This window comes from Neurospora crassa, linkage group VII, assembly GCF_000182925.2.
Source record: "Neurospora crassa OR74A linkage group VII, whole genome shotgun sequence".
Taxonomy (NCBI): domain Eukaryota; kingdom Fungi; phylum Ascomycota; class Sordariomycetes; order Sordariales; family Sordariaceae; genus Neurospora; species Neurospora crassa.
In genome coordinates, this window is record NC_026507.1 from 105,337 (window position 1) to 130,076 (window position 24,740).

At 51.5% G+C, this 24,740-nt stretch overlaps 8 protein-coding genes and 2 non-coding genes across 11 annotated transcripts; 3 read left to right on the forward strand and 7 right to left on the reverse strand.

The window, feature by feature from the left end:
* Positions 1-409: 409 nt before the first annotated feature.
* On the forward strand, positions 410-1,443 carry NCU09278 (oxidoreductase). Its single transcript, XM_953404.2, has one exon. It carries the CDS (start codon positions 475-477, stop codon positions 1,417-1,419), a length of 945 nt encoding a protein of 314 aa, XP_958497.1. The 5' UTR covers positions 410-474; the 3' UTR covers positions 1,420-1,443.
* Positions 1,444-1,570: 127 nt separating this feature from the next.
* NCU09277 (hypothetical protein) lies at positions 1,571-2,060 on the reverse strand (the record flags this gene model as incomplete). The annotated part of the gene is made up of 2 exons (XM_953403.1): positions 1,571-1,797; positions 1,889-2,060. 2 exons carry the CDS (start codon positions 2,058-2,060, stop codon positions 1,571-1,573), a joined length of 399 nt encoding a protein of 132 aa, XP_958496.1.
* A 761-nt stretch (positions 2,061-2,821) lies between these two features.
* Positions 2,822-3,959, reverse strand: NCU09276 (hypothetical protein; the record flags this gene model as incomplete). Its single annotated transcript, XM_953402.1, has 2 exons — positions 2,822-3,794; positions 3,874-3,959. 2 exons carry the CDS (start codon positions 3,957-3,959, stop codon positions 2,822-2,824), a joined length of 1,059 nt encoding a protein of 352 aa, XP_958495.1.
* Positions 3,960-5,248: 1,289 nt separating this feature from the next.
* On the reverse strand, positions 5,249-6,081 carry NCU09275 (hypothetical protein; the record flags this gene model as incomplete). The annotated part of the gene is made up of 2 exons (XM_953401.1): positions 5,249-5,909; positions 5,963-6,081. 2 exons carry the CDS (start codon positions 6,079-6,081, stop codon positions 5,249-5,251), a joined length of 780 nt encoding a protein of 259 aa, XP_958494.1.
* Positions 6,082-9,272: 3,191 nt separating this feature from the next.
* NCU09274 (hypothetical protein) lies at positions 9,273-11,557 on the reverse strand. The gene is made up of 4 exons (XM_953400.2): positions 11,028-11,557; positions 10,842-10,967; positions 9,921-10,773; positions 9,273-9,826 (listed from the first exon to the last, which is right to left on the reverse strand). Exons 1-4 carry the CDS (start codon positions 11,319-11,321, stop codon positions 9,405-9,407), a joined length of 1,695 nt encoding a protein of 564 aa, XP_958493.1. The 5' UTR covers positions 11,322-11,557; the 3' UTR covers positions 9,273-9,404.
* A 226-nt stretch (positions 11,558-11,783) lies between these two features.
* On the reverse strand, positions 11,784-12,886 carry NCU14159. Its single transcript, XR_897983.1, has 2 exons — positions 12,297-12,886; positions 11,784-12,236 (listed from the first exon to the last, which is right to left on the reverse strand). It is a non-coding gene; the product is annotated as a ncrg131 (non-coding RNA).
* Positions 12,887-13,120: 234 nt separating this feature from the next.
* NCU09273 (hypothetical protein) lies at positions 13,121-15,300 on the reverse strand. The gene is made up of 4 exons (XM_953399.2): positions 15,192-15,300; positions 14,751-15,138; positions 13,858-14,682; positions 13,121-13,773 (listed from the first exon to the last, which is right to left on the reverse strand). The coding sequence occupies exons 2-4, from the start codon at positions 14,978-14,980 to the stop codon at positions 13,284-13,286; spliced, it is 1,545 nt and encodes a 514-aa protein (XP_958492.1). The 5' UTR covers positions 14,981-15,138; positions 15,192-15,300; the 3' UTR covers positions 13,121-13,283.
* An 814-nt stretch (positions 15,301-16,114) lies between these two features.
* Positions 16,115-20,080, forward strand: NCU09272 (hypothetical protein). Its single transcript, XM_953398.2, has 4 exons — positions 16,115-16,162; positions 16,220-17,650; positions 17,747-18,027; positions 18,088-20,080. Exons 2-4 carry the CDS (start codon positions 16,576-16,578, stop codon positions 20,020-20,022), a joined length of 3,291 nt encoding a protein of 1,096 aa, XP_958491.2. The 5' UTR covers positions 16,115-16,162; positions 16,220-16,575; the 3' UTR covers positions 20,023-20,080.
* A 181-nt stretch (positions 20,081-20,261) lies between these two features.
* Positions 20,262-20,366, forward strand: NCU15357. The gene has a single exon. It is a non-coding gene; the product is annotated as a tRNA-Met (tRNA).
* Positions 20,367-20,816: 450 nt separating this feature from the next.
* Positions 20,817-24,058, reverse strand: NCU09271. 2 transcript variants are annotated; one of them, XM_011396981.1, is made up of 3 exons: positions 23,535-24,058; positions 22,269-23,203; positions 20,817-21,998 (listed from the first exon to the last, which is right to left on the reverse strand). In XM_011396981.1, the coding sequence occupies exons 2-3, from the start codon at positions 22,578-22,580 to the stop codon at positions 21,195-21,197; spliced, it is 1,116 nt and encodes a 371-aa protein (XP_011395283.1). In that variant the 5' UTR covers positions 22,581-23,203; positions 23,535-24,058; the 3' UTR covers positions 20,817-21,194. The 2 variants fall into 2 exon arrangements, with proteins under 2 accessions (XP_011395283.1, XP_011395284.1); XM_011396982.1 differs by lacking the exon at positions 23,535-24,058 and having other exon boundaries at positions 20,843-21,998; positions 22,269-23,472.
* Positions 24,059-24,740: the final 682 nt, after the last annotated feature.

The window sequence follows — 24,740 nt, forward strand, 5'->3', positions numbered from 1 at the left end:
GTATTGGTAATCACTTGTTATCTTCGAGTGTCTTGTGCGAGTTGGTGTCCCTGGCGATTGGTGTGACAACCCTAACCCTGTTTTGCAGGAAGGGGCCGGCGACCACAGACATGGAGGTGCAGAAAGGTGATGATATGACACCGTTCAGGGATCAGAGGTAACCGACCAATAGGCACGACAACCGATGTAGGATCACGTATTCAAAGGGTTATCTTATAGCCGCTGTCCTTTGGGGCTGTGCCGCACATCGGCAGTCGCACTATCACCACGACATCTTCGATTCGGCGTTATGCAAGGTGCTTAGTACACTCCAGTTTCCAGGCAACCATCACGAAATGGAACAATAGCCCGAGGTTTATAAGCAACTGATAAGGCCGGAACAGGGACAGGAACATAAAAAGACACAACTTCCCAACGGATCCTAATGTCCAAGTCCAGTCTCCAAACCCAAACCCTTCTTCATCCCTCAACACCATGACCACCCTCACCGGCAAAACCATCCTCATAACCGGAGGTACCCGCGGCCTCGGCGCCGTCACCGCTCTCGCCCTTGCCCGCCTCGGTCCACACAAGATCTACATAACCGGCCGGCCCTCCTCTTCCGCCACCGCAGACACACTCATCTCCAAAATCCGCTCAGAAGCCGAATCCAACCCCAACGCCAACAACGTCTGCACAAACATCACCTTCCTCCCCACCGACAACGCCTCACTCGCTTCTGTCTCCGCCACCGCTCAAAAGCTGCTAGAAACCGAAGAGAAAATCGACATCCTCATCTGCAACGCCGGCATCGCCGCCATCCCCCTGGGCAAATCAGAAGATGGCTACGAGATCCAGTTCGCTACCAACGTCCTCGGCCACGCTTTACTCATTCGCAAACTCTTGCCTCTCTTGCGCAAGAGTACCTCTAGTGGTGCAAGAATCATCAGCCTAGGCTCCTACGGCTACCGCATGGCGAAAACCGTCGATCTCGAGCGCGTATCTGGAGATGGTTTGGCGAAGGACAAGGATGATTTCCTGGGCTATCAGAGATGGCGGCGGTATACGGAGTCCAAGTTGGCCAATACGCTGTACACCTCTCAGCTTGCGAAGCAGTACCCGGAGATTACTTCGGTGACGGTCACGCCGGGGTTTGTGGAGAGTGATATGGTCAAGAACTTTGGCTTTGTGGATCATTGGATGACCAAGTTGGGAGCGAAATTGGCTCGGGGGCAAAAGGGAATGGTGACGGTGGAAGAGGGGGCGGAGAATACTGTTTGGGCTGCTACCGTAGAAGCAAAGGAGTTGGTGAATGGAGGATTGTATGATCCTGTTGGGAAGAGGGTGCCTGAGGGGGAGTTGACGGCCGCGGCGAGGGATGAGGCTTTGGCTAAGAAACTTTGGGACTGGACAGAGGCGGAGTTGAAGAGGTGGTTGTAAGGGGTGGAGGATGAGTGAGGGACGGAGGGCGGGAACTTGGGGAGGGAGGGGGGTGTGGGAGGGGGGAGCTATAGATTCAATAACATATAGAGGTCCTAGAGGTATCTTACTAACACCCATCAAATTGAAACTTTCCTGCTGTCAGCATCACTCACTTCCTTCCCAATAACCCACCCACATTTCTCACGTCAGGGAAATAACCCCCCTTCTCATCCTTCCCCTTCCTCTCCGTTCTATTCACTCCTTCCTTCGACAACAAATCCCCAACTGGCTGTCCTAGTCCTCCTTGTCCGATCTGTCCAGCAACGAGGTTATGCACCCCATCTTGGAGGGTGTCTACCTGTTCGATGTTGGTGACCTTGGTCTTGGAAAGTGTGTCTGTCGACGAAAGAGAAAATCAGTCATTCCGGGCCTCGGTACCTCTAGATACAACACGACTGGGAATCATCAAAGAAGGAGCGGCACAAACCCTTGGTGGCATAACTCGCTTTGTTGTCCTTGGTGAAGTAGCGGAGGTAAAGATCTTCTAGCCAGGGAACCCAGGACTCGTATTGGGCGCTGTACTGGGTCTTGGCCCATTCGGACCAGGTGGGCTTTTGGTCCTTGGTGATTTGTTGCTGCTCTTCATGTTGGGCGGACATCTTGTTGTTTGAATTGCTCTTGGCCTTCAGTTGACGGTTCGTTGTTTCCTTGCAAGATATAATGATGTGGGGATTCTGGTGTTAAGAACGGAAACTGCGTCAGTGTTGCAAAATCTTCCTCCAGTCTGTTACTCTCACGACTCGCGCCGGAAGAGGGTACTCTTCATATCTGTTTCTTCATCACCATCCCGTCACCTTCGTGGCACAGAAGTCTACTTGATGCCGCTCCAATATCTTGGGCAACATACTCGCAAATCTTGTTGCAAAATGCCCGTAATGGAGGGTATACGTCATACTCGGACGTCGCCAAAATTCCCTGTTTCGGACATCAAACTTCAAGTAATCACGACCAACGAAGAGGAAGCCGCAGACGACCGCCAATCCTGGATGTCGACGGTTACGCCTGTGTAACACACCTCTCACCAAAGGTACGGTAGCGAGGTCTTCAACCAATCGCATCAGTATCGTCAACACCACGTCAAATTTCGCGAAGAAGGATGGTCGCGCTCAAAACACGGGCACTCATTGATCCAGGTAAGCAAGCATCTTGTGGTACAATGTCAATGTCCTATGTCATGCCTTTCCGTTGTTCCATCCATTCTCTTGGAGAACCCAGGCTGACAAAACATCGCCAGACATTATGGTTTCCATGCGATCCTTGAATTCTCGATTGGATACAGGTATAGTAACCCAGCACATCAGAAAAATTCCCCAGTTCAAATGCGACTAGGTAGCAAAACGTCTCCAGTACTTCAGCTATCCTACTTCCTGTCCTTCCCCTTCCGGCAACCACCAAGTTTGCTTCCACTTGACCCTCTCCTATCACTGCTCTTGTATTGTTTCTTGACGACCCGGGGGCGCAGTCGTCCGGCCCACACTCCAGGCATGGTATCCTCTCTCATCGGTGCATTCCTGACCCGTGTGCCAGATGTCTGAGCGTTCAAGTCAGCATCCTCCTCCTCGTCATAGTCGGGATCGCGCTTTCTCTGGTAAGGACAAATGGTATTGCCAGCTCCGCCAAGCTGGGCGAGCGACTTCATCTCGCGTGAGAGAGTAGAGGCAGATTTCTTGCTACAGTGGCAATTAATGGAGGCCGGAGTGGATGAAGAAGCAACCAGAGCTGGGGCCGAGATTGATGCGGATGCTGCGATCGGAGCCTTGACAGGCCGTTCGTACGCCTCCTGCTGCGCAGCCAACAGCTCTTGTATCCGCCGCTCATTTTGTTGTATGCGAGCCAGTCCCTGCTCCCTTCTCATTCGCCGTACCAACACATGGTACTGCCACCTATGATACTCCTGCTCATCTCTTAAAACGGCCTGCCAGATTCTCCAGATACGGTTATTTTCGAAATCTTCTTGCTCGGATGGTGTCATCCCAGGAGGTGTCGGTGGGCCAAGTACAGGGGCAGGAGTCCATCCGGGCCGCGGCCAATGGTTCCTGTCGGGTCTGTCCCAGGGCATCACTAGGGGAACCCAGGTGGATTGGGATGGTGGGATAGGAGATATGGCAGGAGTTGAGAGGGCTGAGTTGGGTGAGACGGCTGGACTGGGATTAAATGGGCCGTATGGCCGCTTGGGAGTGGCCGGGATTGGTGAGGAGACCAGGGCACGATGGGTGCATGGGTTGGTCGAGTATTTGAAGTCGGACTGGGGTGTAACTGGCGGACTGGAGGAGGATGCCGCACGGGTCGGGGTTGGCGGTACAGTGTTCGGTGTGTTCGGGTTTGAGGTGGTCCTATATTCGTGTCCGGTATCAGTATGGGGACATACCTCATCGATGGCATTACGGCAAAGAGAGGAAAAGATAAACATACCTCGGCATTGAGTTGAAATTGTCGACAGGCTGCTCGTCGTGGGCGAGGCTCTGTTGAACGTTGATAGGTACGGCTGAAGAAGACATTGTGTCTACAGGGGATGGTGGCAGTGCAGATGGTTGTTGAGTCAAATGGTTTGATTCAGATTGGTGTGTCTGAAATTGTGTTTTTCGAGAAGGTCATTAATGGGATATTGGGGGTGCATAGCACCGTACATCCATGGGACTATTCATTGTAAGCAAACACCATCTTTAGAGATAACCGTTGAGCTCAGAATAACCGTTCAGCTCAGAAAAACCATTCCAAGAAGATCTAAAGGATATAATTAGCTAGATTAATTTGGGAATAGGTACTTCTTACCTTCTTTCTACTCTATACTACTCTACTAAGGCTGGGTAAAGTAACCCAAACCTCGTAGCTTCCTAAAACTTCGTAACCCTCCCCCCCCCCCCCAAATCCAATCTACCTCTACCAAATCTACTACCTTGTATTACCATCGCTATCGATATCGCCATCGCCATCGCCATCGCCATCGCATTATCGCATTATTATATTAATTACCTATACGGAAATTAATTAACGAAATAAAATGGGATACAGCCGTACCTAAAGATAATAGCCGTTATTACCTCTATTATCGTTATTGGTTAAAAAGGTTGAAGTTGGTAGAGTTGGAGAATCGATGGGACTTTGGCTTTTTGGACTCCGTCTCCTTCTCTCTCCTTCTCTCTCATTCTCTCTCCTTCTCTCTCCTTCTTTCTCCTTCTCTCTTTTTCTCTCCCCTTCTTTCTCCTTCTCTCTCTTTCTCTCCCTTCCAAACCTTCTCTTTTGCATCGTCCCTTCCTAAAAGGGGAGTCTCTTCAACTTTCACTAACGTTTTGAGTGCAACCAATCAAAGCCTAGGAATCTATCTACAACGGTTATTCTAAATTGAACGGTTTCTTTGAGGAGAACGGTTGTTTCGAGGATCACGGATATCGCCGTTCTGTAACAGTTTTTTCTATGGCACGGTTTTCTGGCACACCAGATTCCCATTAATGGTGGTCAAGGGAGGAAAACGAGAGTTGCGGGTTGGAAGAAGGAAGCGGTTTTATACTGCCATGGGTTTGGCGACTGTAGCGGAGTCCCCTGGGTTTTAAGGTCTGTTGAACCTTCACTGGATGTATCTGGTGAATGGAAGGAAGAGGACTTGCACTGCATGTTCTTCATCTCAAGGAATCTTGACTGGCTTGAGTGCCTTGACAGAATAAAGTCACCCACGCTGTCGGACACTGAAGAATTCACTAACTGTCAGCTGCAATGGGAAGTGGTAATGTTGGGCAAAGTATAACATATAGTACAAATAACAACTAGATAATGGTTTGAAGCTCGTGGCTCAACTTGCATGTGAGTTCTCCATCTCGTCCAATCGTTCCATCTCCCTCCGGAGCTCCAGCGCCAGTGCAAGAACTGCCCTCTTCAGATGCTCCGTTAAAAGATACATCAAGATCTGGAAGAACTCGTCCTCCCAAAGTTCCATCAACTCCAACCGCCGCTGTTCGTCTAACTTCATGTTGCGTGCGGCCTCTTTGCGTTCCCGCCGGCGCTGTTTTTGGTACCAAACAGGCCAGTAGGTACGGGATCTCCTCCTGTCGGGCTGCTTCGAAGTCAGACTTGATGCCTTCCTTTGGATAGAGGTAGTAGTCCGCGGCTGGATTTTGGAAGACAGGGGGGAGTGTTGGTGGGTGGTTTGCCGGCGCGAAAACCTATGCCTCTGGGGATTTGGTGCGAATTGCTGGGGGATCGTTGTGGGAGATGCCACGGGAGTCGTGCGTTGACTTTTGGCTGATGTCGAAGCGCGGCAGGTCGAGGTGAGAGAAAAATCTGGGGCATGAGAGTGGATTGATTCAAGTGTGGCAGGCCTGAAGGTGCCTCCAGTTGCTGACGATCGAATCGGTGTAGATGGCAATGAGGAGATAATGCTCGGAAGGATGGAAGTAGCAGATATACGCGTATTTAGGGTAGCTGGGTGGTTCATGTTGATGAGGTCGGTAAGACTGAATTATTATTAGTATTAGAGAAAGGGCAGAGTTGGAAATAGGGCACATACATCGACATTACGTCGACGTTGTCGACATCGCCAAGCCAGCAAGAGGATGCGCCCCCGTTAGGTGCTTCCCTGGCCACATAGCTCTGACGGCTGTTGAAAGTTGCGTTGGTTGACGACATTGTATCTTTGGTGTAGAGTGACCGTGGTCAAGATGGTCTTCACATGAAGAGTTGTGTTCGAATCCGATTTGTTCTTTGAGATGGTGGTCTGAGAAGGGAAGGAAGATGAGAGTCGTAAATCAGGTGGAAGGATCTAATTTATACAAGCCCTAAACACTAAGATTCTCCTTGCGACAGTGAAGAGGCTCCTCCAGGTTCAGGTTTGATTTGACCCTTCACTCGATGAGGGAATGGATGAGTCGAATTTTTTCCAGGTTCTCAATCCACTGGCCCTTCAATGGCTAACTCAACGGGAAAAGGTTGGTACGTCAGGTTCTCGACAGATGTTGCCTTCATCGTAGAGATATTCCTTTGGTCAGCGAGTGAGTTACAAGAAGTAAAGACGGATGAAAACAAGTGATCCTTGGGCATATATAGGTGTATATATGATATCTATCGTCGAGGTAGATGTTGTTTTGGGTACGTGTGCTGTTGGTGGCAGAGAATGAAGAAGAAACTGTAGTGGGAAAAGGTATTTCCAGACATGCGTTGTAGTCTGGGCTCCAGCACGGACAATGACCACGTTCAATGTTCCTTCGCCATTCCACTTCTCTCATAGGAGTGTAAGCGATGTGATATTGCATCCTTGGTGGTTTTGAACTTGGGTCGGATCTGAATTTCGAAATGCCTCCATGCCGCAAAGTCATGCCTCAAAGTCCCACCTTCCGCCCGATGCCCAACATCCCCTTTCATCAACGGAAAGAACCAGCCATTTCTTTCAGAAATAACCAATTCGCTCATTGGCCCATTATTCGTGATGTAGGTTGTCGTGTTTTCTTCTTGCCCGTGACCTTTCTTCGATTCCCGTTCATGGCCAAATCTTTGAAGCTGTTTGAACTTTGCAAAACCAAACGCCAGCCTTCACCTTGGTGGTCCAAAGACCACTACAGTACCTATGGTTCGGGGTTCAGTCAACTCTCCCTACTTGGTATGCCCGCTAAGTTGGTAAATGTACCTATAGTCTGGAGAAATTGCTGGCAGCCGAGATTGTGTCAAACGCCAGTCGTGATGTTTCGTATCGAGGGCAGGTCCATGTATTCTAGGAGCTAGTTGATATACGTAGTGGTACGTGTTGTGAAGACGTGAACAAGATTGACAAATCGATAGAGAAATGGCGCGGACAGTCGGTCGTCGACGGAATTTGCGGAGGGAGACGAAGTGGAAGAAAGGCATGTGTTAGTGCTAGTGCAGCCACTGAATCTTGGAGGCTATGGTGCATAAACACTAACAGATGAACATCGCCCGGCCGCCCTGGGCATTCGGATTCCTGATTTCATAATGAAGCCGCTGAGCCACGCAGGCATCATGCAATGCTTCCCCACGATCGGAAACGCTACGCTTTGAGCAGAAATCAAACAATATTTGAAATAAATTTCGAGCGCAAATACAAGATAAAGGAGGAAAACCCAGAGAAGGCACCCATACCATCATCAACTGCTGTCCAGGGCGACGAAAAAGGCAAAACGCTCAGTCGCCCAGAAGACTTGGCGGATTGGACCACCATGCTCCAGCTGCGACCTACGGAAACTGTGCCACGGGTACCACGCACACCGGCAGTTTTCATACACAGAACCGCTCGGCCATGTGGCCCGTTTGGCCGCGCTGGAATTGGGGCCTGGTGCGGGGTCTCATATGGTGGCTAGAGGGGTAAAACTGAAGGATGGGATGAGAGGCGGACCTGCCTGTACGTCTAATGATGGCAGTCCTCGAAGCATGGGAGGTTTCAATGCCAGGTCCATCCACAAGAGCAAAGGAAACGGGAGAGAGCGGGTTTGAAGGCCTAGCAGCAATATAGGATGCTGGAACGGGGTGTGGCGAGTTGAAAGTTAAGATTTTGTCCGCTGTTGGGGATGCATCATTGTCGGGCTGATCAAGCTCTCTTGTTGTAACATTGCAGTATGTCCGTTCTCCAGTAATCATAATTTCGCAGAGGTAGGTGAGCCCTCAGAACAGTGACGACATGGAAGGACACATGAATGGAGACATTTGACCCTCAGGAACAGGGGATTATGCAGAGATCAAGAGTGGTATTTGTATCCAACTCCGGCACTCTGTGAGCAGACTTGCTTGCAACATGTCGTTCGGTTTGTATCTATATATTGGTCTTCAGTACCGGCATATACAAAGACAAACACGTGCAGACATGGAAGGGCGTGACTGACTATCAACACCCACAGTAAGTCCCATCTTGTTTGCCTCGTGTTTGGTTTGTTTGGCAGCAATAACCGTGCAAAGAAATGACGTGATGGTGCTGTTATCAGGACAGCCAGTAGGTACGAATGATTGTTATGGAAGTGGGAGAGCGGAAAGTTTGAACCACCGCCGCCGTTCTTCGTACGTCGATCGGATTATCGCGAATGACTGGAGATGCTGAGAACGGCCACAGCCTTCCATATTTCGAGGATATGGCTCAAGACCAACAGTGCAAGACGGCTATGGCGACGAAAAGAATCGAAAGGGGGCATGTCTATCAGTCCAAGATTAGCACATGATCAAACTTGGCGGGATGAGACCTCAACGATTTCTACCCATCCAATCTTTTGCGCGGAAGCAAGGTAGAAGAGACGTGCCAAAGTCGAACTGCGGAGACCAGGGGAGCATAACCGCAAGTCTTTGCGGATGTTGAGTGGGGAGCAGGCTTGCTGGTGCCAAACAGTAGAGGTATCCTTGGCCGGGATGGGGCATTGGCGCGGGCTACTTATGAGTGTATCAAGGAACACGTTCACGGCTCCAATAGTGTCTCCTTTCAGTTTGCTGCCAGTGTTAGGTAATGTGGAGGTTGGCTGCAGTCTTTTGGCGGCGTTAAGAGTCATGGTTTGGTGCGAGCGTGGTTCGGGCTGGTTGCGCGAGACCAGGCCCAAGGACTCCTTTGGGCGGGAAACAGCGGGACAGGAAGTTGACCTAGGGCCTGACCCTTCCTTGTCTTCGTTCCACAAAAGGAAAATCAAGAAAGTCATGAGAACTGAAAACAAAACGAGGGGCAGAGAATTTGGCTGTCGAGACAAGATTGACGGGGAAGGAGCGTTGACCGAATTGGAAAGTAGGTACGTCTGACCCCACTGCACATGACCACCCACATTTTCCACCTCCCTCGTTGCTTCAGTTCCTCTGCTCGCCGTCGCCCCAATCTGCTCATTTTGTTTTTTAAACGTCCGGACAACAAGATCATTTGACATCATTGTGATAAGTGCCTAGCTACCGTACCTAGTGTCTCCAACAAGTCAAGAACTCCCTCTACAACTTTTCTCCCTGTCAACTTCTATGCATCACAACCACAACACCATCTACCTCACCCTCTTCCTCATCAACAACCTCGCGTTCCAATCCGTCATGGCCATCTCATTGATATACCCCGTCTTCGGCCTCCCCTTCTTCTCGTCCGCAAATTTGAACTCAAACTCGTACAACATCCTGGCCATGATGAGCTTGATCTCTGCCACGGCAAACTGTCTGCCCGGACACGCCTGGTTTCCATACCCAAAGCCAAGAACATTTGGATGCGTCTGCCCGGCCATGTGCAGGTGCATCTGGTCTGGAGACTCGTGCCTCTTGCGGTAGAAGCGCATGGGATCGTACTCGTTTGGGTTTTCGTACGTCTGGGGATCCATTTGGTGTTCGAGCATGGGGAAGGCGACGCGGGTGCCGCGGGGGATAAAAGTGCCGTCTTTAAGGGTGACGTCCTGCTGGGCCAGACGTTGTGGTCCAACTATGTTTATGTATCCTTGCGTTAGCACATCCCGTTGCGTCATCAGAAAGGAAGAAAGACATGAAACAGAAAATGGAGGGGAAAAAAGACATACGCATAATAGGCGGCTCCCTCCTCTGCGTCTCCTGAAAGAAACTATCCAGCTTCTCCAGTCTGACACACCACTCCTTGACACTCACCCCGCCGCCGCCCTCTTTCATCCCACCCGCCAACCCTGGCGGCCCCAGTTCCTTTGCAATCTCATCCACCTCCTCCTGCAACACCCCCCACCACTGCGGATGTTCGCACAAGTCAAACATCATATTCGCCGCCTGGCTCGCGGTAGTATGAATACTCGCCAGCGTCAAAACACACTGTCGGGCACTCATCTCCTCCACTCGAACTTCATCCCCCTTTCCGTGATCCAGCATCCAATTCAGCAGGGTATCCTGTGCTTCTTCTGCCGTGAGGCTCACCTCTCCCCGTGCCGCCTGCGCCCTCTTTTCTTTGAGCGATGCATGCTTGCGCATCTGCTCTCCGACGATTCCCCGCGCAGCCTTCAATTGCTTCAAGACCCTCCTCCGCGCTGGGATCAAGGGGGCGACGACCGGGTACATCCAGGGCGGGAACATCTTCATGGTGAAGCTGGCTGTGAACAAGTCGATGCTGAAAGCAACCGAGATGCCGAGCCAGGTCTCGTCGCGGCAGGCAGGGTTGCCCAAAAAGACTTTGGCGGTCATGCGGGAGACTAGGTCGCGGACGGTACGCTCAAAGTCGATCTTGACCCAGTCGTTGCCGTTGGCCGAGAGTTGGGAGTGGGGTAGGGAGATGTCCCATCCGTGGGAGAGCTCGGTGGAGGCCAAGTCGATGAATTTCCAGAGCTCGGGGGTGAGCTTTTTGCGGAGGACTTCGACGTGGAGGTTGTTGGTGAGGAGGAAGGTGATGCCGTGGTATTCGGGGACGAGATTCTATGGACGTTTAGTGACTCTGCCCAGGATACAAAGGGTTGGTAGATAGAAGGAATGAAAGGACGTACGGCGACGTTAGCACCCTTGTTACTCAGCTTGCTCAGCGGAATCAAGCGTAACTCGTCCAGGTACCGGATGGGTAAGATGAGGAAATCGGCATCGTAGCGTTTGAGGACAAAGGGCATGTTGGGCATCTGGTTTCTTCTTGTCAGTCCTTTATTTCCCCCATTTTCCTTTGCGTCAGAATTACATACCTTGGTATAAGCCTCATGCACCAGCTGTCTAGCCCCCATGACGAACCTGGCCTGCAACAAGAGCGTCGGTTCGAACCACGAGCGATAGCCCCAAGTGGGGATCGCGAGCTTCTTGCGCTTGCCGTTTGTAAGCCATTTGGCGGTGGTGGAGAGGAACCAGGATGTGATGAGGATGAGGGCAAAGGTTTTGGGGTAGCTCAGATGCTCGATCCGGTCTTTGATGGCGAGGTGGAAAGGGTTAGCATATGGGTCTAGAGGCCCCGGTGGGGAGGAGATGTTGTGTAGTGTATTCATTGTGCTGTTTCCTTGTGTCTTTTGGGGTGGTGGATGTTTGGTTGTTGAGTGGAGGATGAACCAGATGATGTGGTATGAGACTGAGACGAGAAAGGGAAGTGGCCGTTATGTTTTATGTCTCTCTGACTTTTGTTGACCGAGCCAGTTCTAGGTATCGTGTCTGCCCCTGGATATCAGTTCATTCGCGGCCTACTGTCCTGCTTCATTGATAGGTTTCCACAAAGTCTGAGAGTCGGAGGCCGTGATGAAGCCGAAAAGTGTGAAGCTATCACATCTGAGCTGGAAAATGTGAGCTGAGGCTAGGCTGGAGTTCAAGTCCGTGAATGTGATCCTCACCACAGTATCGGCTCGACATTCGAAGGGAAAATCAGAAACCTCCATCCCCACATGGCCCTCGATGTCTCTGCTCATCACAAACCTTTCCATTTTTCATCTTTCATTTTTTCATTTTTTTTTTCAGCTGGAGTTTGGCTCCGTGCCACTCGGCTTGATAGTGATCCTTGAGAGTAACATCGAGTCCAGTGCAACCATACAGGTTGCAATGTTCAACGGCCATCCCCTAAGATCGAATGTTGTGCATAATGGAAGGAAAAAGCAAGTTGGATCGGGTTAACAGTTCGTGTGGTTACTCCGATCACTTTTCACTTTTTCAGCTGCTGTAGCATCACATGTCCCTGGTAGGTGGAGAAAATCGAGTGATGAAATCTGTGAGCCATCACAGCCGGATGAAGGTTGTTGATCTAAGACACCCTAGCACATCATCATGTCCATAGTACATCCCGCAGTGGATGCGGCAAGCACAGTGGATTTCCATAAGCGCGGTGCGGGAGGACATGGAACTGACATGAGTGTGTCTCATTGAGTGCTTGGTGTTGACGCTGAAATGTTTCGGAGTTTCTTTGGAGTATGTGAGCACTGTGCCTGAACTTTTTTTTAACCCTTGACGCGCTGAGACAGGGATGGCAGGTAAGGTACCTGAATAGGATTTGCGGTCGGCAAGCAAATTTGCAGGAATCGCAAAATGTCCGCACGTGGTGATCTGCGAACATGTCTCGGATGGATGGAGGGAGAGATGTAGGGCCGACCAAACGCTAGGGGAAGATACGCTGCGAAGCCGGTAAGTGGCGATGATATCAGTGGCGCTCGGATTGGGTCAACACCATCAGTTTCTGTCCGAATAATACAGCGGCATGGAGATGATGAGGTTTAGCGTCCACTACTGTAGGGGTCGGTCCCACGGCTATTCGCAACTAATACTGTGCCGGATCATGAGAAGGACGGACACTGTGGTCGATACAAGTATCGGGAAGAGAAAATCGTAAAAAGGGGGTTTTATAAGGAGACGTCCACTGTGCCTGAAGTAACATGTGATTCGAACCCATCGTGGCCGCGCGGGTGCGGTTGAGCTGGGCCGAAGATCATCACATCACTACGCTAGACGCTGAAGCAGGAGCAGGGGACAAACCACTCAAACCACTGTAGGTGTGAAAAGGGAAGGCCGGGGCCGGGGTTACATCTTTCCGGCAGAACGGCTCGAAGAATCCGAAAATGGCAGAAGTTGTTGCGGATTGGTCATGTTGGTTAACTTTCGTATGGAAGCGAGTGTGAAGATACGAGGATCTGAGGTTAGGTTGTGTTGCCATGTGTGAAAGGACACGCACGGCAGGTGGTGAGTTGGGTGGAAATCGAAATAAAATACAGGGTGTGATGTCAATTGATGGGAAAACCGACGCTGTAATTTGCGCTGCACGTCCAGTCGATATAAGAGGTGGTGTAATACCGTGGATTATCTGTACAAGGAAAGTTTTCCACATTGAAATGTTAGCAAGAGCTAACCTGCTATCTGTACCCCACTCGCAAGCGCGCTACATGACCCCCCTTTCATCATCCATTCCTCCCACGTCATTCCCGCTCACGACCATCACAACCATCACAACCCTACACTACTACTACTACTACTACTTACAAATCCCTCACCAAGAACCCTCCATATTGCAACTTCTGAAACACCCCCTCCCCATCATACTTTGCCGCAACGTCCTTGATCAACCCGACATTCTCCTCTCCGAACCCCCGCAGCACATCCTGCCTCTTGTCCGCAAACGTCGGGCAAACAAAGTCCAGCAACAGGCCCCTCTCTTCCGCCGCCGCCTTCACCTGCTCGTAAAGGCGATCCATGGCTGCTTGATGTACCACGTCATCTCCGTCCCGCGGGTACTCCAGCGTGAACACGCACCAGTTCTGCGATACTTCTTGCAGACCAAGAGCATTGCCCCCTGTGCCATTGTCACGACCGGCGCGGGCGGCAGAGGCAGTGACGGGCTGGATGGTGTAGTGCAGGTCTGTGCCTTCACTGGAAGGGGGGAGCGTGGCGGTTACGTCTTGCCAAATTTGGTGGATGGCGAGGTAGAGGTCCTTGTCGACTTTGGTGGAAAGGGTGAAAATGGTGCGTCTGTTGGGAGGAAGGAGGAGGGTGGTGGTTAGCGTGGGGTGCAGTGATGGGTAAGATGAAGAGGGGGAAGGAGTCATGACTTACTTTCCCTTGGGAGGCCGATGTCCAATAGCCTGCGCCAGCGTCGACAGCGTGCCATCCGTCTTTGGAACCACAGGCGCCATCATACTCTCCAATTTCCGGAACGGCTCAAACACCTTTGGTTCTTCCTCGGGCGTGTCGGCATACAGCTGTCCAATGGCGACAAAATCCCTGTGGACGTTGGTAAAGTACGCCGCTTGGTCATCGGTCTCCATCTGCTTGTGCGTCGCTACCGAAGCCTCGATGATATTGGCGTAATCATCCGGCTTGTACAGGCTCACAGTATACTGCGTCTTCAGCAACGGGTACGTCTGCAAGTAGAAGGTAGTAACGACTCCAAAGTTGGATCCGCCGCCTTTCAGAGCCCGGTAAAGGTCCGGCCGGACTTCGGCAGAGCAGTGGACAGTGTGTCCATCTCCAAGGACAACCTCAAATCCCCGGACCTGATCACAGCCCATCCCCCTCAGGTTCACAAACCCTGGCATGCCCCCTCCCAGCACAAACCCCGCCACACCAATTTCCTCGTATCGTCCCCCCATCACACTTCTGCCCTTGCCTTCGAGCCAGGTATACACCTCTCCCCAAGTGTTTCCCGCTCCCACGCTTGCTATCCCTGTCTCCGGGTCAAAGGACTTATCGTTCAGCAACTGCAAATCAATAATCACGCCATCTTCACGAGTGCTGCTGAAACCCGGGTTGGGATTGTGGCCCGTGGCACGCACAGCAAATTTGCATTGCGTTTTGGTAATGATGGAGAGCGCCGTGCTGACCTCGGCTGCCGAAACAGGTTGGAAGTAAGCAGCAGAGGGGAGGTGGCATGTTGTTGACCTGAAAACCGAAGCATGACGTGGTCAGTACCGGAATGAAGAGTGGATGGATGGAGGAACACTACCTACCAAGGCGTTGTAAGAGCCACCATGGGCCCGGAGGTAGGGTCATCGGCGGTAATGACCCGCTCTCCGAAAGCGGCTTTGAGCAGGTCACGAGCAGCGGCTGCTCGTTCATGGTCGGTCTTTGGGACCGAAATGCCTCTAACTGAGTGTGGGCGGAAGATTGAGTGTCGTGAGAATGCTAAGAGGTAAGATCCAGTGGATCTGAAGAGCTTGAGAAGAGCTGAGGACATCATCGTGAATGACTCTGTGGTTGCTGTATGTTATGAGTGGTTTTTGCTGTTCAACTGATCGGCATCTCACAGAGTGAGAAAGAGAGCGGCACAGGGCCAGTACTAATAAGGCGACTGGATTTGGGGGCATGAAGCTCTTCTTCTACCCGACCGATTTCGGCCTTTGGTTCATCAGCGTCGTTGCTTTGTTTCTCAAGGATCAAGGTGAGCATACCTCTCACACAGGCCCGGTCAAGCTGAAGGATCAACAACCACTTGGCATCAACCGTCCTGCAGCCTCGGGTCCCGGAATATCATCACCATCACGACCCCGGAGATTTGGTGTTTTACTCAAGGTACCTATGCAAGGTACATACAACACTGAGGTGATCACCGTCATGGATCCAGCAGCCTTAACAGGGGTCCAACTTTTCAGGGCTGCAGCGCGTTATCCGCCCCCTGTCGGGCTGGGCACATGGCCCAAGTGATATTGGAAAATCGGGTGTGAAGGCCCGGCCATAGTGCTACTCAACAGCACCAATCGGTGCACATCCCATGCCTATTGCCACCTCCCTGACATATGGCACACAGTGTCGGTCAGTGCCCACCTTCCTGTCTAAGACTGCAACTGAACGCTATTGCGTATACACCCTAGACTGAGACAGTGACGAAATGAAACATCTTTAAACTGAGGTGCCATCAAGGTACGTGATTCCATCACACGCTTTCAAAGCAGTCGGGGAATTACTGTGTACACTACTACACTTACACTACAGTAGTCCGGGTTACACAACAACGGCCCCGATAGCAAAGTCGCACTGGGAAATACGCGGGCCGCCGATCCCAATCCACCAGGCCCCGTGGGAGATCTGGATCGATTGTCGTGCGTGGAAAGATACCTCTACCTATGAACGTCTTGACAAACACCGCGAAGCGAACCCAGGCGAGTAGGCCTGGTATGTTAATACCGTCAATGTTATGCCCCTGGGGCCGTGCGAGAACCTTAGCGATGCTCTTTCCACCGAGCATCGATCCTTTAACGATGAGTGTCTTGATGGCTCCAGTCTTGGAATCGGAGGTGGTGTCCCGCACGGTTGAGTTTTAGCGGGTCAAGATGGAACATGTTGCAGTCGTGATTTTCTTTGCGATACTACAGAAAGAAAAAAAAAAGGAAAAGAAAGACAAAAAAAAGAGAAAAAGAATAAGGTATGTATCACTTTCATCAACATAGTCCGTTGATTGCTGACTCTGTGGGTATGCAAGTACCTTGCTCGGAAGAGCGGAACTCGAATGTTTTCAGGCGGCTATTACTCATGGGGATCCATGGGGCTGCAGCTGAGAATCCTACCTACTCGAGTCTTGAAGTCCAGCTATCGGATTCTCCCAGTGTCTCCATCAGCTTGGCGATCACAGGCATGTCTTTCGTCACTTGTCACAAATGAAGAATCTTAGTCTCATGAGACTTGAAGAGGACCTGACGATCCTAGGACAAATCACTCCGTGATGTGAATCGATCCTGGCTGAACCTTGGAGACTGGTGTAAAGCCGAATGGCGGACTCTTCAATATTGAACTTCAAGCTCACAATTCGAGATAGAGAAGCCACAACCACAGGACTTGATGACAAGTATAATACTTCATCAACTGTTCTCCCCTTCATCAACCGATCCTGTATTCACAACTCACCACAACGACATCACACACCATTCACTCGCAACCATGGATTCCACAATACTCCAATCCCAAATCGACTCTCTCATCTCCTTCATCGCCTCCCATTGCTCTTCCGGCAAAGGCCTAGGCACCACCTCCTCAGCCATCTACGACACCGCCTGGCTATCCATGATCCAGAAACCCGCAAACTCTAGCCACTTCCTCTTTCCCCAATGCTTCACCTACCTCCTCCGGCACCAACTTCCCTCTGGCGGCTGGACCTCGTACGCCACGCCGGTGGACGGCATCCTCAACACCGCCGCCGCCCTCCTCGCTCTCAAGCGCCACTCCATGTGCCTCATTTCTTCTCCTCCATGTCCCCAACCCACACAACAACACCAACAAGAACTCGACAACTGGCCCCTGCACCACCGCATCTCCCAAGCCGAATCAGCCCTCCAATCCATGCTTCTGCACTGGGACGTCGCCACCACCGACCAAGTCGGCTTCGAGCTCCTCGTCACTCGTCTTCTGTCCTTACTCCAAGACGCCGGCGTGCAAGGCCTGTCTGACTTCCCTGGCTCTGCTCCCCTCCAAGCCCTACACGATGCCAAACTCGCCAAATTACCAGCTAATTACGTCTACCAAGCCCGCTCGACGCTGCATCATTCGCTTGAGGCGCTGGTGGGATACATTGATTTTTCCAAGGTCGGCCATCTGAAGGAGGAAAATGGGAGTATGCTGGCTAGTCCGGCGTCGACGGCGGCGTATTTGATGGGGTTGGCGGAAAAGGGCATGTGGGATGAGGAATCGGAAGCATATTTGAGGGGGGTGCTGGATAGAGAGAGGTTTGAAGGGGAAGGAGACGGGGAGAAAGAAGATGGAGGGGTGCCCTGTGCGTGGCCGACTGAGACTTTTGAGGTTACGTGGGTTGTTACGACGCTGGCGGAGGCGGGGGTGAGGTTTGGGAATAAGGAGGGGGAGGTGATTAGGGGGTATCTGGAGGAGGGGTGGAGGAGGCAAGGGGGGTTGTTTAGTTTTTGTGAGTTCCTTCCTTGCTGCAGTACCTACCCTCGGTGGCTGGTGCTTTTGGTTGAAAGGGGAAGAACCAAACGCTAACTGACTCGGTTGTGTGCAGTCCCCGGCGGCCTTGTCGATGCGGATGATACGGCAAGAGCCATCATGGCCTTGAATCATCTTGGTACCAAGGTGGGCGTCGAGTCGCTGATCAGAACGTTTGAAGCAAAGGATCACTTCAGGACGTACGAAGGGGAGAGGAATCCGAGTATCAGCGCCAACTGCAATGTTTTGTCGTGTTTGCTGATGATGGATGATCCGACAATTTATGCTCAGCAGATTGTCAAGACGGCAAAGTTCCTTTGTGAACAGGTGTACACGGATAGTGTGAGGGAGAAATGGGTAAGTGCTTCCTTCCCCTTTTGATGAGCGTCAGGGACAAACACTGACAGGAAGGTCCAGCACATCAACGAACTCTACTGGATGATGCTCCTCTCCCAGTCCTTGGCCACCCTCTTCGACACCATGGCCGCCAACCCCTCCCTCGAGACTTCCATCTTCCAGCTTGCTCCTGAACTTCAGGAGCAAATCCCAATGACTTCCCTCCATGTTCTCACCAAAGTCCTCGGCTCACAGGGCCTCGATGGCTCCTGGGCAAATGGCATTGCTGAAGTCACGGCATATGGCATCCTCACGCTCTCGTGGCTCTCCCATCTCCCCTGGATCCAACAACTCGGTCGCATGCATGGCGTCAACTTCATCACCGCTGGCATCGAAAGCGGCAAGGCCTTCCTCGAAGCCCACAAGCACGATTGGAAGAAGGGGCAATACCTCTGGATTGAAAAGGTCACCTATGCCTCGCCGGTATTGTGTGAGGCGTATTGTCTTGCTGCGGCAGTGATTCCTGTGCCTGATTTCACTGGTTTGACTGGTGATGCAAATGGCCAGGTTGTGTACAGAACCAAGGAGTCGCTCTTCGTTTCCGAGGGGTTGCTCAAGGGCGTGTTGAAGGCAGGACAGCTCATGTCTCTTACGCCCTTGTTCAGAGACCTGGCACCACAGCTGCTGAGAGTGGCAGAGATGCAGGCTTGTTATGCTCTTGGCTTCTTGCAGCGGAAACGTAAGGAGCTCGGCATCTTCCCAAGTACTGGAGGGGACGAGAAGTACATGGCTTTCATCCCTCTTACCTGGACCGCCAACAACGCTCTCCGCGTCCAAGCCACCGCCGGCTATGGCCACGGCCACAGTGGTGGCTTGAGCAACTACGTCCTGCAAGAGATGATGGTCCTGTCCATGCTCAACTACCAAGTGGATGAGTACATGGAAACCGCCGTGGAGCGGGACTTTTTGGGATTTTACAGCGGAAGCTGGGGAAGTTTAGAGGCGGTTCGGGAAGCGATCGGGCAGGTGTTTGAAGAGTTCGCTCCTCCGGGTAGGAAAAGGAGTATCTGGGGAGACGCCGATCATACACCCACCAACCTGAAAGAGATTCGGTCCACGCTCTCCCGCTACGTCAGACACATCTTGCTGCATCCAGCTGTCAGAAGTGCACCGGCGAGTGTACAGGCTAGGTTGAGGAACGAAATGCATACGTTCTTGTTGGCACATGTTCAGCATGCTGCTGATAACATCCACTTTGCGGCTGCATCGAACCAAACCTGTCAAGTCGACAACTCCTGGGAGCGCGAAACCGGCCTCCCATCTCCTCCCATTACCGAACCCCACGATCCTTCGTCCCCGCCACCATCCAAACGCCGCCGTCTTGCATCTTCCTCTTCTTCTTATTCTTCGTCTTCACACAAAGCACAAGAGCAGAAACCCAAGATCTTCTCCCCCACAGACTCAAGGACTTTCTACTCGTGGGTTCGCACCACCTCTGCCGACCACACCTCCTGCCCCTTCTCTTTTACTTTTTACACGTGTCTCCTTTCCCACTGTCACCCTTACAACAGCAACAAGACCGAGAACTTGTTCAACAAGGACGCCAGGACAAGTTATGTCACCGAAGCGATGGTGAGGAGTCTGGCAAGTTTGTGCAGGATGTATAACGATTATGGGTCAATCGCTAGGGATGCGAGCGAAGGAAATCTGAATTCGGTGAACTTTGCAGAGTTTCATTTGGCGGCTGGTGCTGCTGGAAAGGGCTGCAGCGAAGAAGGGAATCAAAATAGTGGGGAGGAAGAAGAAGCAGAAAGAGAAGAGAAGAAAAAGGCGAAAGAGGAGCTGATGTGGGTTGCCGAGTATGAAAGACGCGGATTAGAAAGGACGCTGGGAGAGCTGGGAGGGTTGGTGGGGGACGGGAAGATGGAGAGAGTCAAGTTGTTTGTGGATGTGACGGATTTGTATGGGCAGATTTACGTGGTGCGGGATATTGGGGTTGGGGTGAAGAGGGGTTGATGTCTGTCCCGGTTTGTGTGCATTTGTGATTGGGAGAAAAAAAAATTAATCTTGGGTGTCTGCAGCATGGTATAACAATTTTCAATTGATTTTCGCCTTTCTGTAATGCTTCCGTTGCATCGTGATGTTCTACGCCTCAAAAGGGGCGAGTAAACAAATCGCACTCGTTTTCTTCAACATACCGTAACACATATCAAGACTGTTGCTGAACCAAATCGTCAGCAATCCGCAAGGTCACAGGGACCTTGGCGCAGTTGGCTAGCGCGCAGGTCTCATAGCTTTCTATGATCTGGTGAAATACCAGAGTAATCCTGAGGTCGGGAGTTCGAGCCTCCCAGGTCCCAAACTTTTTGCGGCATTTTTTTTGGGCATTTTTTTTGGTCGTATTTGCCAATGTCCACTTGACTTGGTTTGTTTACTTCTCCTTTTTTAGTGAGATTTCTTGGGGCGGTCTTCTAATGGGAAATTATCACACTGTTCGTAAAACCACCGTCATCTATCTATCTATCTAGTTGCGCTCTTTTTGGCTCGTCTAGCACCTGCGCAGGACTGTGGAAGGTGCAATGGGGTGTCAGGATTTTGGTGTGCTTTGTTTGTTTGCTGCAGTATTTAACCTTGGGTCACGGTGGGAAACCGTTAGTGAACCTAATCAACCAACCCACTCCCTTTCAGTCTACCCATAACCGTGAGCAACACTGGAAAACTACTGTAGTTGCAACTGTCTGTCGTCAATGTCTCACAGCATGTCACTAATTCGCAATGATGAGTGGGGGGGTGAAATTCGGAGAAACATGCGGGGAAATAGGCCTTGAAGTTCGTTGCTTCTTGTAAGACAAATGTTTCGCGGCAACAATAGTTAGCCATTTCCGGTACCTATCCTTGTCCGGGCAGCTTTGTCTGCTCAGGAGGGGAGGCAGAATGACCTCCCACGCCTAGAAAGCCGGGCTACGTACAGGTTCGAGTTTCTATCTTGGCAAGACATCTTTGTCAATTATAAACCAGATATAGCGCCCATCTCGCATCAACATGCCGTGCAAAGGAGAGTTCGCCAATGAGACCGGTTTTCGCTTCCATGTTACCAACCGTCCATCAAGCAATAGGAGGACATCACAAACATAGCAGTATCGTATCGACAAAATACCACCCCACAATGCGATTACCGACCTAGGTACCTACTTGGGAATCCCAATCCCACTATCCTTTTCTGTGAATGCCTCCGTCATCGCACTACTTCCCCCTGGACTAACCGGCGTCAAATCAATATCCGTCGGGCTCCCGCTTCTGTCCCTCCGCATGTGATTCCAATCCTCGTGGCCGCTCGGTGAAATCTCCACGCCCAAGTCGACTCCCCTTGGTGGCATAGCAGCCCCAGTCATGGCTGCTGGCGGCGGTCGTAAAACAGGCACATCATCATTGACTGTTACCACATAGCCCGGGAACTGATTCTCCGGTACATGTACCGCCCGTGATCGTGCTGCTTGTGACGCGCGAGCTGCTCTCCGTCCGGCCGCCGCCGAAGAGTTGCCGGGAATCCGAAACCTCGCCGGATCAGCCGGGTCCATCATCCCTCCGGACTCCCTTATCGCATCCTTCCTCCTCACCTCCTTGCACGCCAAAATCGACAGGACAAAGTTGATCAACAACATCACAACCGTGATGACGAGCAGGGCAACCCCCAAGCAATACAACTTCCCCTTTCGCCCTTTCAGTTTGCGTCCAGCCGTGTGGTACTTGGTCGCCAGCGCTTCGACAATAGGTGGCACGGCGACGGCGTCAGGTTCAAGGTCGAGATCGCGATCGATTTCTTCGTCGGCTGAGCTCACCCAGATACCGACATAGCCCATGGTGGCGATGCAAGCGAGGCAAATGCAGATGTGCACGCCTACGTAAGCGCCCGGGTAGAAGCTGCGGAAGCGGTCGCGGAGGCAGAAGAGGGTGGTGAGGTCGAGGAAGTGCCAGATTAGGGTTGCGAATGCCTGTGGTGGAGGGGTTAGTTTGATGACTGAGGAGAAAGAAAAAAGGGGGCGGGAGTGTTAACAGGGTGGGAAGACGACAGAGACGGAAGACCAGGGTTGGGGTTATGGATGTGATGAGATGAACTGGTGGGTGTTGATCAACCAACAGGGCCAGACTGTTGCGCCGTCACCACCACCACCATGGTCATGAAAGGCCAAGACCCTGACGAAGTGATGCGGAAAAGTAAACCATGACGGAAGATAGAGAAAGAATCAAAGAAAAAGGCGTACCGTAATCCCGACAAACACAAAACTAACGTGCGCGAACCCTTGATCCCCATACCTGCCCACCATATAACCAACAACTCCAAGGATGGCTACCGCCAGTATCATTGACAGCACGCCCAATATTGACCGTGCCGTGAACAGCTTTGCTCTAAGTGATGATAATGATGATGACGACGACCTTTGCCTTTGTTTACTTCGATTCGTTGTCGTTGTTGGTGGTGTTGTCGTTGTGTGTGCCTGGCTGTGGTACTGTTGCTCAAACCCTTCCTCCACATCCCTACTCCCAGCCCCATCTTGTGATATCCTCGTTTCCATGTTCCCACCTGTCGATGGATGCCCGTTGATGTGTTGATGTGAAAGTGGTCAAAGTGCCGGGTTGATGGATGCGTGCGTGTGATTGGTCAAAAATGTCCGAGATGAAAGTGGACCCCGAAGCGGTGCCGAACCGGATGAGGTTAAGGAGGTCGAGACGGTGCGGCGACGACGGCGGCCCCGGGCAGTGCCAGGTCCAGGTCCCGTCCGACGTCTGACGTCAATGTCGACACGGGCAACCGACACCAACTTTGGACGGTGCAGTGTGCTGCGGGGGACTGGAGTTGGTTCGGTGCTAGTCCGACTTTTTGTTGTCCGATTTTCCTGTGCTCAAATGCGCCGGCCCCTTTTGAGAAAAGCCAAATCGGACGTGGGTGACAGACTCCTCCAAATTATAGCTGAGATTAACTCGGGTTCTCTTCCCTGTTTTGCTTCGATTTCCTTGTCGGTAACGGTGTGTTTCTTTTGCCTATGCCTAAGTCCCCAATAACCCAATGCAGAAATGCAGTTGTGCGCAATGCTCGAAAGTTGAGTGTCGTTATGTCGTTAATGTGTGATGTTGCGTTGTCGTTATGTCGATGTTGTATGCAAGGAATCTGTGTTGCAGGATGGGTGGTGGAATACAACTAAAAGGGGGAGATCAACAACTGAACTTTTGGAATCCGGAAAGCGACTCTGATGACGGACCCCATAAAATGTCAGACAGAACTTGAACCGACACGGAAAAGAAAGTTTAGAAAGAAGAAGCGGGCGCCGGGCAGTCCGCCTTTTTGAACCAGGTGCCCGATATTTGTTGCCAATGCTGCCACCGACCTTTTCCGTTTGCCATGGATTGCCATGGCTTGCCATGCCCAAAGCCCAAGACCGCCCAAGACCGTCCCAAGAAATGGGCGGAAGACAAACAACCTACGAAGGACAAGGAAATAACGAAAAAAGCAAACGACGGGACTGACTTACTGGAACAAGCCCAGGCGGGCAACGACCGAGCTAACAATGCGTGCCGCAACCTAACACGCCTGACTGGACAGCCCAGGCTACCTCAGTAGCAGAGTATCAGATACAGCTGCCCAGAAAACGCCCAGAGGTTCAGGTGGGTGCTCTCTGTTCATGCAGAACACGCGGCATTCATATGGAGAACAGACCGCAGCGATGGAAACATGGAAAAGTCCCCCGCTCATAATTTTTTCCTTCTTTATTTTTTTTTCACCTTTCACTTCCACCCAAGTTGCTTGGCTTTCTGAAGTGGAAATGACGACGGGCCCCTCTGTTTCGCTCTGTTCCTTCCCCCTTTGGCAGATCGCCGGAGCTGCTTGGCTCACCCTTGATGCATCCTTGGCGGTGATCTTGGCGGACTGCCAACCATCAATCGAGCCTCCTTGGCGGTAAAGGGTTGCTTCTTGGCCACAGCCTGTGTGTGTGCTGGGCGTTAGGTATTATGCTGGGCAGATGATGTTCGCCCTCTTGTTTCTCCGGCTTTGGGTTTTGGCGGCTGTGATTCGTTTGCACAAGAGATGAGAGATGCCGATGCCGATACGGATGCTGTGCCTTTCAGGTAAGCAAGATCGATGGGTAGTACTGTGACGTTGACAGTTGTATCGATAGGTATCCATGAGTCAAAGTCAGAGTGCCATCGGATGTCAACTCCAAAAACTCGACCAGAAAACTATCGTGAAAAAAAAAAAAAAACAGGAGGATAAACAATGACAGTCCACTGCTCGCCTGCTGACTGCTTCGCCAAGCCCTCTTCTTGCTTGCGTCGTGGATTCTGTCGGGTTTTAGGTAACACATGGCAAACCCAAGGCCTTGGCTTTCGGTGCTGGCAAATGTCTCGGAATGAAAACGACGATGCCAAGATAAAGGGAAATGGCATCTTCCCGATTGACGGCATGTCACGGCATGACAGCACATGATGTTGAGCATAGCTCCGCTTGCGTAGTAGAGGCATCCAAGTCCCAAGTCTAAATTCCCCACCCCAAGCATTTATTTTGGTATGTCTCCGATCCCACTCAAGACCTCAACACTTGGCAATGCGTCAAACTTTCCGTACATACTCTTCCCTTATTAGAGATATCATACCCTTCATTCAAAGACGGCTGTCAAGAAACCCCGTTTGCAACTCAGATGGCCCAAAAGACCGCTTTTCAGTGAGTTTCTGCATTTTGG

Excerpts from the sequence above, each read along its gene's own strand:
- NCU09273 (XM_953399.2), bottom strand. The coding sequence starts at position 14,980 with ATGATGTCCTCAGCTCTTCTCAAGCTCTTCAGATCCACTGGATCTTAC. Across the intron at positions 14,683-14,750 it reads GTGGCTCTTACAACGCCTTG|GTCAACAACATGCCACCTCC; the intron begins GTAGGTAGTGTT and ends TTCGGTTTTCAG. Across the intron at positions 13,774-13,857 it reads CATCGGCCTCCCAAGGGAAA|ACGCACCATTTTCACCCTTT; the intron begins GTAAGTCATGAC and ends TCCTCCCAACAG.
- NCU09278 (XM_953404.2), top strand. The coding sequence starts at position 475 with ATGACCACCCTCACCGGCAAAACCATCCTCATAACCGGAGGTACCCGC.
- NCU09274 (XM_953400.2), bottom strand. The coding sequence starts at position 11,321 with ATGAATACACTACACAACATCTCCTCCCCACCGGGGCCTCTAGACCCA. Across the intron at positions 10,968-11,027 it reads TGCATGAGGCTTATACCAAG|ATGCCCAACATGCCCTTTGT; the intron begins GTATGTAATTCT and ends AGAAGAAACCAG. Across the intron at positions 10,774-10,841 it reads ACAAGGGTGCTAACGTCGCC|AATCTCGTCCCCGAATACCA; the intron begins GTACGTCCTTTC and ends AAACGTCCATAG.
- NCU09272 (XM_953398.2), top strand. The coding sequence starts at position 16,576 with ATGACAAGTATAATACTTCATCAACTGTTCTCCCCTTCATCAACCGAT. Across the intron at positions 17,651-17,746 it reads AGGGGGGTTGTTTAGTTTTT|TCCCCGGCGGCCTTGTCGAT; the intron begins GTGAGTTCCTTC and ends GGTTGTGTGCAG. Across the intron at positions 18,028-18,087 it reads ATAGTGTGAGGGAGAAATGG|CACATCAACGAACTCTACTG; the intron begins GTAAGTGCTTCC and ends AGGAAGGTCCAG.
- NCU09271 (XM_011396981.1), bottom strand. The coding sequence starts at position 22,580 with ATGGAAACGAGGATATCACAAGATGGGGCTGGGAGTAGGGATGTGGAG. Across the intron at positions 21,999-22,268 it reads TTGTGTTTGTCGGGATTACG|GCATTCGCAACCCTAATCTG; the intron begins GTACGCCTTTTT and ends CCTCCACCACAG.